This window comes from Strongyloides ratti, assembly GCF_001040885.1.
Source record: "Strongyloides ratti genome assembly S_ratti_ED321, chromosome : 2".
NCBI lineage: Eukaryota > Metazoa > Nematoda > Chromadorea > Rhabditida > Strongyloididae > Strongyloides > Strongyloides ratti.
This window is the reverse complement of record NC_037308.1, coordinates 1,541,345-1,554,286: the sequence shown is the minus strand read 5'-3', so window position 1 is coordinate 1,554,286 and position 12,942 is coordinate 1,541,345. Positions and strand designations below refer to the sequence as shown.

At 21.3% G+C, this 12,942-nt stretch overlaps 6 protein-coding genes across 6 annotated transcripts; 5 read left to right on the top strand and 1 right to left on the bottom strand.

Moving 5' to 3' along the window:
• Nucleotides 1–636: 636 nt before the first annotated feature.
• On the top strand, nucleotides 637–981 carry SRAE_2000046300 (Hypothetical protein; the record flags this gene model as incomplete). Its single annotated transcript, XM_024651295.1, has 1 exon — nucleotides 637–981. One exon carries the CDS (start codon nucleotides 637–639, stop codon nucleotides 979–981), a length of 345 nt encoding a protein of 114 aa, XP_024504987.1.
• A 429-nt stretch (nucleotides 982–1,410) lies between these two features.
• SRAE_2000046200 (Proteinase inhibitor I25, cystatin domain-containing protein) lies at nucleotides 1,411–1,773 on the top strand (the record flags this gene model as incomplete). The annotated part of the gene is made up of 1 exon (XM_024651294.1): nucleotides 1,411–1,773. One exon carries the CDS (start codon nucleotides 1,411–1,413, stop codon nucleotides 1,771–1,773), a length of 363 nt encoding a protein of 120 aa, XP_024504986.1.
• A 517-nt stretch (nucleotides 1,774–2,290) lies between these two features.
• SRAE_2000046100 (Hypothetical protein) lies at nucleotides 2,291–3,418 on the bottom strand (the record flags this gene model as incomplete). Its single annotated transcript, XM_024651293.1, has 2 exons — nucleotides 2,291–2,931; nucleotides 2,971–3,418. 2 exons carry the CDS (start codon nucleotides 3,416–3,418, stop codon nucleotides 2,291–2,293), a joined length of 1,089 nt encoding a protein of 362 aa, XP_024504985.1.
• A 249-nt stretch (nucleotides 3,419–3,667) lies between these two features.
• SRAE_2000046000 (TRAM/LAG1/CLN8 homology domain-containing protein) lies at nucleotides 3,668–4,657 on the top strand (the record flags this gene model as incomplete). The annotated part of the gene is made up of 2 exons (XM_024651292.1): nucleotides 3,668–4,060; nucleotides 4,109–4,657. The coding sequence occupies 2 exons, from the start codon at nucleotides 3,668–3,670 to the stop codon at nucleotides 4,655–4,657; spliced, it is 942 nt and encodes a 313-aa protein (XP_024504984.1).
• Nucleotides 4,658–5,750: 1,093 nt separating this feature from the next.
• Nucleotides 5,751–7,151, top strand: SRAE_2000045900 (Regulator of G protein signalling domain and Regulator of G protein signalling superfamily domain and Regulator of G-protein signalling, domain 1-containing protein; the record flags this gene model as incomplete). The annotated part of the gene is made up of 2 exons (XM_024651291.1): nucleotides 5,751–5,912; nucleotides 5,964–7,151. The coding sequence occupies 2 exons, from the start codon at nucleotides 5,751–5,753 to the stop codon at nucleotides 7,149–7,151; spliced, it is 1,350 nt and encodes a 449-aa protein (XP_024504983.1).
• A 1,152-nt stretch (nucleotides 7,152–8,303) lies between these two features.
• On the top strand, nucleotides 8,304–10,756 carry SRAE_2000045800 (Ubiquitin carboxyl-terminal hydrolase; the record flags this gene model as incomplete). Its single annotated transcript, XM_024651290.1, has 3 exons — nucleotides 8,304–8,436; nucleotides 8,473–10,473; nucleotides 10,551–10,756. The coding sequence occupies 3 exons, from the start codon at nucleotides 8,304–8,306 to the stop codon at nucleotides 10,754–10,756; spliced, it is 2,340 nt and encodes a 779-aa protein (XP_024504982.1).
• Between the last annotated feature and the right edge of the window lie 2,186 nt (nucleotides 10,757–12,942).

Here is a 12,942-nt window from a genome sequence, read left to right as displayed (position 1 = left end):
AACAGATAAAAGTATCAATTTATTACTTTAAAAAGAAACTGTCACTCTTAATAAAAAAAAAAAACTTTATATCTTTTTATATGTGATGTAACTTTACATGACATAATACATTATAATATTTGCTATATTTTGTAATAAGATAGTTCAACGTGTTCATTGTTTTTTTTTTTCAATGAGTGATATTGCTAATATGTTTTCAATAAATTTTGTATAAATCTAAATATCTCTTAACTTATTTAATTTTCAAAAACAATAATTTATCAATAAATCTTTAATTGTGACCAATATATTTTGTTTTATCATGTTAAAATGACATAAATAATACTTTAAAAAGACGAATTTGTAAAAGTTATTTAAACAATTTTTTGATAAGAATTTTTGATGTTCTATTACTTCTCCTTTTGTCTATCTAATATTGTTTTAATTATATATATAAAAAACTTTTTAGCAAATTTTTATTATTATTAGAAAATGAATTATCAATCAACATTAAATATTTGATCAATTTTGTGTATTAAACTATAAATATATCTTCATTATATATTATATTTTTAATTGCTGAATCTAAAAAAAATTATTTCCAAATACAGTAATATATATAAATCATTAAAAGAATTATCTAAAAAATGACAAAAAATGAATTTGTATCAAACATTTTTATTTATTATTATTTTTACACTATTAATAACTCAAACTTTTAATATCCCACATACACCATTAAAAAGAATGATTGTAAATAATTTAGCAGAAGAAGCTGTTAAACAATACAATAAAGAATACAATGATGACGTTTCATTTGTTTATATCATGAGATCTAAATATGAGAATTTTGGAATCCCACATTATATTCTTAAAATTAAAGCACATTTAAATCATTGTAAAAGAAGAGGTAATTGTTGGAGATTACTTGATGCAAGTATTTATGGAAATCCAGAAGGCCCCAAAGAAAATTTAGATATACAAGTAAAAATATTAAATTAATTTAACAGATTTTTAATTACTTTCAAATCAAGTTGATTATTTTAAACTTTCTTAACTTTATAAAATTATACAAATATATATTAACATTTGTTTACAATAGGAAACAAATATTAATTAAATATTTTATATACAATAAATTATAAAATAAATAAAAATATTTTAATTTTGATATTAATTTATTTTTTTATACAATACAAAGATTTGTTTTTTAAGTTATATAAACTGTAATGAATCAATTTTTAATATTTTTCATCGTTTTTAATAGAAAAAGTTTCCCATGTCAATATTTTGCTAAAATCTTAAACAACAAAAAAATATAACTTATGCAGGCAATGTAGATTATTTTTTTATTATTTTATCTTATGAGAAAAATTAAATATAAAGATATATATAAATTGGAAAAACTTTACTAATGTTATATAATTGGAAATGAATAATTTAAAGCTATTCCTTCTTATTATTGCTACAGTGTTCCTTACCATAGAAGCAATATCTTTACTTAAAAAACCAACGACATATGACTGGAAACCAATGGATCTTCATAAACATAAAGTTGAGAGATTAGCAAAATATTCATTAAATGGATATAATGCAAAGCACAACACTAACTATAAATTAAGACATGTTATTGAAGCTAATAAAAAAAAAAATGGAGAAAAAAAATATAAGTTAAAAATGGTAGGATATAAAAATTGTAAAGATAACAGAGTATGCTTCAACAAATTTGAATGTAAGATTACTGAAGGTGCAAACAAATCAAAATTATCAGAAGAATGTGTACTTGTTGATTAAAAAGTACCTTTAAGTTCTTGCTCAAAAAGAATTTTCAGTTAAAATATTAATTTTTAACATTAACTATAAAAATAAAAAGATTTTTTTTTATTTAAAATCCAGATTAATGTAGTTGTAAAATAAATTCAATATACTATTTAATTTAGATTTCTTTTTTCAAGAAAAATGAAAGTATAAAAGAAAAACTTTTAAAAACAATAATAAAATTTTTTATTCAATCTAACTCAAAGTTATTTAATACAATATTTAAGTTTTATCAATGAAATAAATACTTGTTACATTGTAGTATAAATTTAAAGAATACCAAAGTTTAGTATATTAAATAACTATTAATTAAAATTTAAATAATTTTTTATATCAAATTACTCCCATAACTTTAGTTTCTGTTCAAAGATTGTTGAAAAATGAAGGCAAAAAAATGTTTTTTGATCATGTCAAAAGGGACGTTAAATAATTGCAAAGTAATGTTGTAATCAGAATACTGTAAAATTAAGCATATTTTTATTAATTTATTTTATTATATTTTTTTTAATTGAATTAATATAATAATACTTCCTAAAAGTGAAATAATTATAGCAGTCATAATAAATGTTCCCAAAATAAGACCATCTTTTAAAGCATCAAAAGTTGTGTATAATAAAATAGTACAAATTAATTTTGAAATAGTTATAATAATTACAATACCATTAAAAAACATAAATAAAATACGTTGAATTGAATTACATTTTGGTAAAAAGATAAATTTGATAACAAGACCAATTATATAAACAATTGTTATAATAAAACTAGCAAAAGTTAAAATAAAAGTACTTTTATAGGCAAAAGAACCATGTGCAGACATCCATGAATATAATGTTTTTTCATTTGGAGCATAATTTTCATAATCTGAGTTAACTTCAAGATTCAATGTATGAATATTTTTACATTCATGTTTTATTTTTTCACAATTTTTACTAAAAAATTCTTTATTTTTTCTATACTCTTCATAAGCTTCTGTTGCATATTTTTTTTGTGTTTGGGTAGTTTCTTTATCAGAATAAATATATGATGTAATACCATTATTTATTAATACATTTGTTTTATCAATTTCATTAACCTTTTTAAATACATTATTATATTTTTCAATAACATAATATCCACAACCAAGTGTATGCTTATCTGGAAAAACTTATAAAAATATTTATTCTTCAAACTTACCTAATTTAGGTAAATATGTAAGAGTAAATATAAATACTAATAATGACAAGATAAATAACATAATTACAAGAACAATACCAATAATATTTGATCTTATCATTCCAAGTACTGTAGTATTCTTTTTTATATAATCATGACTATTATTTTTTAAATTAATAGCACTAGTTTGTTTTTTAGATGCTAAAGTATTGGATATTTTTTTAGTAGGATTGATTTTAGAAATTTCAATTTCACTACTTTTACTATTTGATGTACTAGATGGTTCTAAATCAAAAGTAATTTTAGGTCCACTTTTAGTGCTACTCATTGATTTTACCATACTTGAAGATGATTTTAATGAAGAATTTTTAGATAATACTTTATCAGAATTTGTTGATTTTGAAGTAAGAATTGATGTAGATTTTGTAATAGGAGTATTAGAAAGTGATAAATCAACTTTTCTATCCATATTTAAGAAACTATTTCATATAATATATATAAAAAAAAATTTTAAATTAAAAATGTCACAATTTTTATATAAATTATATATTCAGAATTTATCAATTAGTCAAATTATTTAAAAAATTTTTTTTTATCATATTATATTATATTTATAAATAAATTAAAATAATATTTTAAAAACCATAATATTAATTTTATTCAAATTCTATCATTATAAAATATCAAAAATGATTAATCATAAATTATTCTTTATGTAATGTCATTGAATGATATAATAGAAAAATTTATTAGAAATGACAAAGAAAAATCAACCTTATTATATATATCATTAGCCTTTGGGTCATTAATATTTTTTAGAGCAACTTTATATAGTTTACGTTGGATTTTTTTTAGAAAACATTTCTTTCAAAAATTTATAACAAAAAAAAAATTACCATCAAAAAAGGTTAAAACAATAAAGAAGAATGATAATAACTCAAAGTCATATTTTTTTAATGTTCCACCAGAAAAAAGATGGAGAATTGTTAATGAAATTGTTTCACTTCTCCATTCTATTGTCTGTGGTTTTTGGACTATCTTTGTTTTAATTGAAAGTTATCATAAATTTAATGACTATGTAAATGGTTTTTCATATAATGGTGCTCTTCTTGTAAGGTTAATAGGTTTTTTTTACTAAATTTAAACATTTTTTTTATAGTGTATGGTTTCATTAGGATATTTTATATCAGACATGATTGATACATTGGTAAATGAACGTAGTTTTAAAATGTTTGAATTAATAACTCATCATACATTATCAATAATAGGTGTTTTATTACCATTTACTATTAAAAAATATATGATATTTGTTTTAATGGGATTAATAATGGAAATTAATAGTATCTTTCTTCATATACGATTATTAATGATGTACAAAAATATTGATAAAAGAAAAAAATCTTATAAAATTGTTTCAATATTATCAATTGTTACTTTTGTCATATTTAGAATACTTCCAAATATTTATCTTGTTATAATGTTTATATATTTCTTTGCTTCTGGTAAAAATGAAACAATTATTGCAGCAATATTAATATTTTTTATTATATTTGGATTAATGCTATCTAATATTGTTATGTTTATTAGGCTTATCAAGTCAGATTACTTTACTAAAAAAAATAAAAAGAATTCCACTAATATATCATCATCATCATCATCTTCCTCCAAAATTACAATAACAAAAAATTCTACATCTACAAATGTTTAAGAAATTTTTTAATATACATTAACGAAGAAATATAATTATAATTAGTTTCTTTCTTATTTTAATTAGATATATTTATATCTATAATAATAAAATAATCTTCTCTGCTTATAATAATAAAGAAATAACTATTAAATTTTATTTTTGCAAATACAATTTAGTGTAATATGTTTCAAAGATAAAAATTGTTTACAAAATTTCTGTATTTTTCTAAAAAGAATAACCAATTAAATTTAGGAAAAAAAAATTTTTATATACAATATAAATGTCTACAAAAATAAAGATAAGTTAATATTAATATTTAGAAATAAAAATATATATTTATATTTTTATAAAGAAAATAATAGAAAACAATAAACAAAAAATGATTATCTTTAAAATATCTATTTTAATATTACAAAATGTAATATTTTGTTCATTATAATAACTATATTTTTATTTTGATTTTATTATTTACCATAAACATATTTTGTAGTTATTTAACCTTAAAGCTAAAACATGATATTATTGTCAATTTCTGTTTCCGTGTGGAAGTGGCAAATTTTTTGTTACTTTATTGTTATACAACATTAAACTATATGCTTGATACTTTGAACCTTTTCGTTTGTTGAGAGTTATCTAAAAATATATATATATATATATAACTATCATTTAAAATTATTTATATGAATTGGTCAAAAAAAAAAAAGTATATTTTATATAATATATATATAATACTCATCCCTCCACTTTAATTTAATATTATTTCATAAAGAAATTATATATTTATATATATCATTTCTACCCACTTTTTCACATTAATTTTTAATTTATTGTTTTTGTCGACGTATATTTATTTTTATTTATAATTATTGATAACAATCAACATTCTTTGGGTATTTTTCTTCTATATTTAAAACTATAAAAATTTCAGATAGTATCATTAAACAATTTATTATTGTCTCTCTTTACCTATCTCTTAATCTATTATTAAAGTAATATTATTAAATAGAAAAAGAGTTGTAAATTTATATTTTCTACATACAGAAATAATAGTATTATATTATTATTTTTATAAATTAATTTATAATTTATATCATTATTATTATTATTAATTATGAACAAAGAACTTTATGCTACTCAGCAACAATTTGTAGTAAATTATCATGGTTTTTCTAAACTTTCATCAACTCTTAATTCTTTAATATTTGAAGAAATTGTTAAAAAAATAAAAAAAGACACACCGGATATTGCTATTTTACAGTTGATGAATTCTAATGTAAGTTTAATGTACCATTATAATTAATTTAAATTATTTCCCCCTTTATAGTTAATTATCCAATCATCAACAAATAATGAAATACTTAATATACCATATAAAAATCTTTCACATCATATTTATTATAAAAATTTACAAAATTTTTTTGGTATAATAGTTATAGATTCTAATGATTTACTAGTCAAATGTTGTTATATCTTTTCAATAAATACAAACATTCATAATCATACATTCCATCAAAAATTCAATCAAATATTTCAATTTGATTGTTTACCAAGTACCCAACTATTAATTAATGAATGTCAACAATTTTCAATATCTATAGAACATATCCTAGAAACAATAACGTTATATAAAAATAAAAGTTTGTCCAATACTGATGATAACAATACTTTTTCATTATTAAGTAAAAAGAAGAATGATCAATTACTATTTTTTGATGAGAATATTACTAAATGTCAGAAGAGAAAGATTTTTTCTCCTTTATTTTTTGATGGAATGTCAATTAAAAGGGCCTCCTTAGTCGATGGATTATTAATGAGTAATAATAGCTCACAATTTAATGACAAATTAGTTACATCATCTCATAATGAAAAAACAAAAATATCTACTGATATAACAACATCAAATTCAACCTTTTGGAATGTATTAGAAGATCCAAATTTTAGAGAATCTTTTATGCAATTTCTTACTGATCAATATTGTCAAGAAAATTTATCATTTTTTCTTATTGTTAAACAATATCAATCAACTGTTAAGGATTGTAAAAGATTTATTTTAGGATCACAAATAATAAAACGTTTTATTTTGGATAATGCTGATGAACAAATAAATATTGATAATGTATCACGTCAAATAATTATTAAAACTGCCTCAAGAAATGAATATCCAAAAGATTTATTTGATCAGGCATATATTCAAATTGAGAATATGCTTAAATTTGACTTGATGCCACGTTTTGTAAAAATTTTTAATCAACCAAAAGTTGAAGAAACTAATGATAAGGAGAATAGTTTAAGAAGAAAGTTGTCCTTTAATGTTATAAAGAATAAATTATTGAAAATCAAATCTAAAAATCCACTTTTTTCTTCAGTTACTGTCCCACAAAACATTCAACAAACTTTGGGAAACGACCAAAAACAACCTTTGATTATTGGAACATTTCGAAGAAGTTTTGTTAAACCAAGATCATCAATTGGGTATCTTTTTAGGAACACCACTTTATCAAGATCTCTTTAAAAAAAAGGCTAAAAAGTTTTTTCTTTTTTATAACATTAGGAAGAAATATATTATTAACACTTTTATTGTACAAAATAATTGTATACTTTTCTTTTAATAAATAATGATAATTCAAAGGTTTTTTTTTTTTTAATATCCATATATATTAGATAAAGATATACTATTAATTAAAGCTTAAAAACTAGTTCATGAACTTTTTATATTTATATAACCTTATCTTCTATATTTTATATATTATAATAATTACTAAATATTATCAAGAGAATAAAATTATCTTAGATTAATTTAACATAATTATAATTCTCATATTTCTTATTATGAAGAAAAAATTTACTACCTATATAATTTGAAATTTAATTCCCAATGGAAACAATTTTAATTTTATAATTATATATAAATTTTTAACACCATATTTAATTATTGCACATTTTATATATACATTGTCACAAGGTAATTTATTAAAAATTAATAGATTCAAGCTTAACAATACAGTAGATTATTTATCTATATTTTTACTTATTTGTTGTTTCTTTTTTTTTCTATAAATAAATAAAAAATATTAATTTTAATCTTGAGATTAAATTATTTATGAATATTTTTCTTTTATATTCTTAAAAAAATAAGATATAATCATATTAATTTATTTAATGAATTTTTGTTTGTTTATTTTTTTTTTTCTTTTACTTTAATTTTTATAGTGATATAAATTCTTTATTTACAAAAATTTATTAAAATCAAATTATTAAAATAACTTTAATAATACTCCAGTATTTTCTAGAAATTTCCATAATATATTGTACTTTCTTGACAATGAAGTATCAATGGTAAAATGTCTTCTTTTGAAACCTTGATAATTTTATTCATTAAAATTTTCTTTCAATAATTAATTAGAAAAGTTATTGTTATGACAAAATAATATATTTATCTTGATAGATTGATATTACAAAATATCCCATAATAAGTATTTTTCTTAAATTAAAAGTCGCTGTAGGAGATACTACTTTTTTTGATGATAATATTAATCAAAGCAAAATGTGTCCCTTATAAAAATATTAATATATTTTTATAATTTTTTAATTTTTATCAATTAACCTCTTATTCATCTATATTTTAATTATTATTTATATGTAGATATCCAGGATAACACTCAAAATGGTACATTTGGAATACGTTGACTCAGTTCCTGAGGATAAAATTGATGTTAAATCAATAAATTGTTGTCAATCAAATGATAAAGTATTTAAGGATGAATGTATATATTGTTTTAGAACACCATATTCTGAAGGTTTGTCTTTATTTTAGATTAATTTTATTTTTTAAGGGGGGATTTTTGTTTGCCTGGAGACATTTGCTGGATTTTGTTTAAAACATGTCTTGAATTACATTAATCACTATGAAAAAAAAGTTTTTCTTAATATTTCTAAAAAGAAAGTTGAGAAAGAAATTAGTGAACCACAAGAAAAGATCTCTAAACTAGCTATTGGTGTTGTTGGGGGTGCAGAGTATGATAATATTGAAGAAATCACTGAATATTTTATTGGTTATTCAAGAGGAAATGACATGTTAATTGCTCCAATTACATCTATTAAAGGAACAGCTCTTATGGCATCAATTGAAAGTGTTATAAGAAGTGATGGAGTAAAATTACAGGAACGTCTTGCTACTGGAGTAAGTGAATGGGATGGTGAAGCTCGTGTTAGAACAAAACATGCTAATTTAGAACAATTAAATAATGGTAAAATTATTCCAACCTCAGGATGGGAATGTGAAGTTGAAGGATGTGGATTGAAAGAAAATTTGTGGTTGAATTTAACAGATGGAGCAATTAGATGTGGAAGAAGTCAATTTATTAAAGAAGGAGTTATTACAAAAGGTAATAGTCATATGAAGGAACATTATGAAATTACCAAATATCCATTGGTTGTCAAACTTGGTACAGTAAAAGATGGTGATGGGGATATATTTTCATATGATGAAGATGCAAATGTTTATGATCCAAATTTGATTGCTCATCTTGCTCATTTTGGAATTAATGCTAATGCTTTAGAAAAAACAGAAAAGAGTACATTAGAGATGGAACTTGATATGAATCAACAATGGGAATGGTCTAAATGTCAGGAAGGTGGTGCAACTCTTGAATCTGTCTATGGTCCAGGTTTCACAGGACTTGTCAATATTGGATCGTCATGTTATATAAATAGTGTTATTCAGATGTTGTCTCATACTGGTAAATTTAAAGAACGTTTTGGAGACAGGGGATTAGAGTTGATGAGTGGTATGTCACCAATAAGTACACATGATGATGTTTTTTGTCAACTAAGTAAACTTGTCTCTTCAATGTGGTCTGGTGATTTTTCTAATCAAGAAGGGCCTGATCAAGGAATAAAACCTACTCAATTTAAAAAAACAATGGGAAAAGGACATGTTGAATTTTCAACAGCTAGACAACAAGATGCTGAAGAATATTTGAGACATATATTTGAAGTAATTGATAAGGGAAATTCTTCCGTTAAAGATACTTTAAATGACTTTAAAATTAATTTAGAAACCCGTTTTGAAGATGGTTCAAGCCACAAAGTTAAATATAGAGTTAAAGATGAAGTTGTACTTTCACTACCAATACCTTTTGAAAAATCAGAAGAAATTATTAATGATGAGACAAAGGTATCAAGAAAAAGAGTGAAACTAGAAGATTGTATAGAAGCAGCTTTTGACAAAGATGTTATTTATGGTTTTATTTCACCAATCACCAAAGTAGAAGGAGAAGCATATACATCAATAAGAATGTTAAATATGCCTAAATATGTTATATTCCAGGTTAGGAAATTTGAAATAACTCCACAATATACAATAAAAAAAATGGATATTGACATTGAAGTACCTCATCAAATAAATTTAGAACCTTTTAGAGGTAAAGGAAAACTTGAGGGTGAAGAACTACTACCAGAGGATGACGTTCAAATTGATACATGTAATAGTATGATGCTTGGACAAATAATGGACATGGGATTTTCTGAGGTAGCTTCCAGAAAGGCTCTTCGTTCTACTGGTAATGCAGATGTTAATGTTGCTCTTTATTGGTTGATGGAACATGCTGATGATCCTGATCTCAATATTCCAATACCAAACCAACCATTACCAAACGGTACCAGAGAATTTGCTCCTAATTTAGTATCTCAAATAACTTGTCTTGGATTTGACTCGTACTCTGCTAACTATGCTCTTGAACAGACTAATGGTGATGTTAATTCAGCTGCCGAATTGTTATTCACAAATCCTGGTTCTGTACCACTACCAAGTCAAGTAATTTCAACTTCTAATGGTAAGTTTTTTTTTCTCCTTTTAACAATCATTTTCCTTTCCTTCCTTTTTAAATAATTAATTGACATTTATTTTTAGATACCAAACAAAGTTATGAAGATAATCAGGGGAATTATGTTTTGAAAGCTTTTATCTCTCACATGGGAACATCACCACATTCAGGCCATTATGTAGTACACATCAGAATTGAAAACACATGGTACATATACAATGACGAAAAAGTTGCTATCAGTCAAAATCCACCCTTCTCTTTGGGATACATATATATGTATGAAAGGGTTTAAGGAGACTGAATTATTTAACTTTGGTAAAGCCATTTTTTTAAAAAACAAAATGCAAAAAAATACAATTTTTTTTATAAAATAAAAAATAAAACAAATTTTTTTTATTATTTACACGGTTTAAATATTAACTTTTTAATTGTTTATTTTAATTAAGTAAAATAATATTTGAATATTTTTTTATATTATTAGAGGTATACATAGTGATCAGACACTAGGTAAAAACAATTGCCAAGTTTACATGGCTTTTATTAGTAAAGTTTAATTAGGCAATAATTAGCCCTAAAAAAACACAAATGGGATTTATCTAAAAGCTAACTATCAGTTTAACTTTTCTTCCTTTTTTATATTAGTATCAACAAAGGGAGAAAGAAAAACTTTTCATAATTATTTAAGTAACGTTTTCAATTTAACCTTATATTAAAAATTTTATCTCCACTAAATTTTTATTTTTATTAGATAAATCTTTTTTTTATTTCTAAATTTTTAAACAATTTAAATGAATATATTAACAAATAGAAATGAAATATTTTTTTTATACTTAAAATGTTTATTTTGCTTTAGAGAAAATGTTTCTACCATCATGAATATTATCCATAGCTTCAGTTATTTATAATAATATTGTTTTTTTGTACTTTTTTTTGTTGCTTTCTTTGTAGTAAATTATTGCTTTTTAAATGATTGTATTCTTAAAAATTTCCACAAAAATATGTAAAAAATAAAATTTATAATTAAAGTCAATTCCCATAAAGTTAAATGAATAAAAAAAAACTTTAAAAAAAAATTAAATAGATAAAAATAAAAATTGGTCGTTTATAAAGAGGCTAAAGGTTTATTTTTGTCTTCAGTAAAAAATAAATTGCCTTATAAAAATCATTTTTCTGTTGGTAAATTTTGAAAGATACATTAGGATAATTTGAAAAAATAAAAATCATTTTTAAAAATTAAATTCTGAACATCATTTTAAAGATATAATTGATGAAAAGAATAAGCAAATAATTTTGTTCAAAAAGGGTATATTTAGATTTATATTTAAGAGTAATCTTGAGATATTATTTATGAATCATCTTTAAAACATTTTCAAAACAAATTTTTGGAATCATTTTATTTAAAAATAAAAACATTAGTGTAAATAATGTTAGTATAATTGTGTAATTTTTTGCATAAACACCAAAACTTCTTGGATATGTATTAGATGTATCCAATTATAAAAAAAAATTACTACCAATTTTTAAATTCAAAAGATGATTATATAATATCATTTGATGATATATTTAAGGGAGTAAAAATTGTAAGTTAAGATTAAGCATATAACAAAACCAGTTGTTTATTTGTTTCAAGAGGCTTTTACAGAAACAAAGAAATTTTGAAAAAAATAGAAAGAAAAACTTTAACTTAAAATATTTTAAAAAATGGTTTCTTTTTTACAATTAAATTAACTGGTTATAATAAAGCAAAACACTTCTGTTATTAATACTTTAATAGTTTTTTTTTCTTAAAATATGTTTTAAACTTTTTGTTTATTTATGGATACAAAATTAATATGATTATTAAACAATTTAAAATTTTTTTTACAATTTTTTAATAAGATATGATGGTATCTTTTTTAATAATAAAACATTGTAATATTATAAATTAACTCAAAAAAAATAAAGTATTCTATTAAGATAATTGCTAGTTTTGTTAAATAATTAATTAATAATTTTAATGTATTTCAATATGTGTTATTTATATAGTTTCTATTAATACATTAATATTCTAATCATATCCTTTTGAATATTCTGTATCAGACAAAAATTATATTATTTTGAATCATTCATTTGTTGTACAAATGTCAATATATATTCATAACAATCTATCATTTAATGATTATTGTTAAAGCTGTGTTATCTATTCTTTTTAAAAAAAAAAATTTTTTTTACTAAAAAAAATGATGAACAATAAACCTAAAATGATAAATATTATGAATTTAAAATATTTACTGTAGTTATTTATTTTTATATTTTAAAAAATTCTATTTCTCATAGATGACAAGTGAATAATTAAAAAAGTCATATGTAGGACAATTAATAATTAATATGTTTCAAGTAACATTTACTTTCTTTAAAAATTTTACTTGAATATAAATTAACATTTATTAAAATTTTTATCACATTTATTTTATAAATTTTTATAATTTAATGATTATA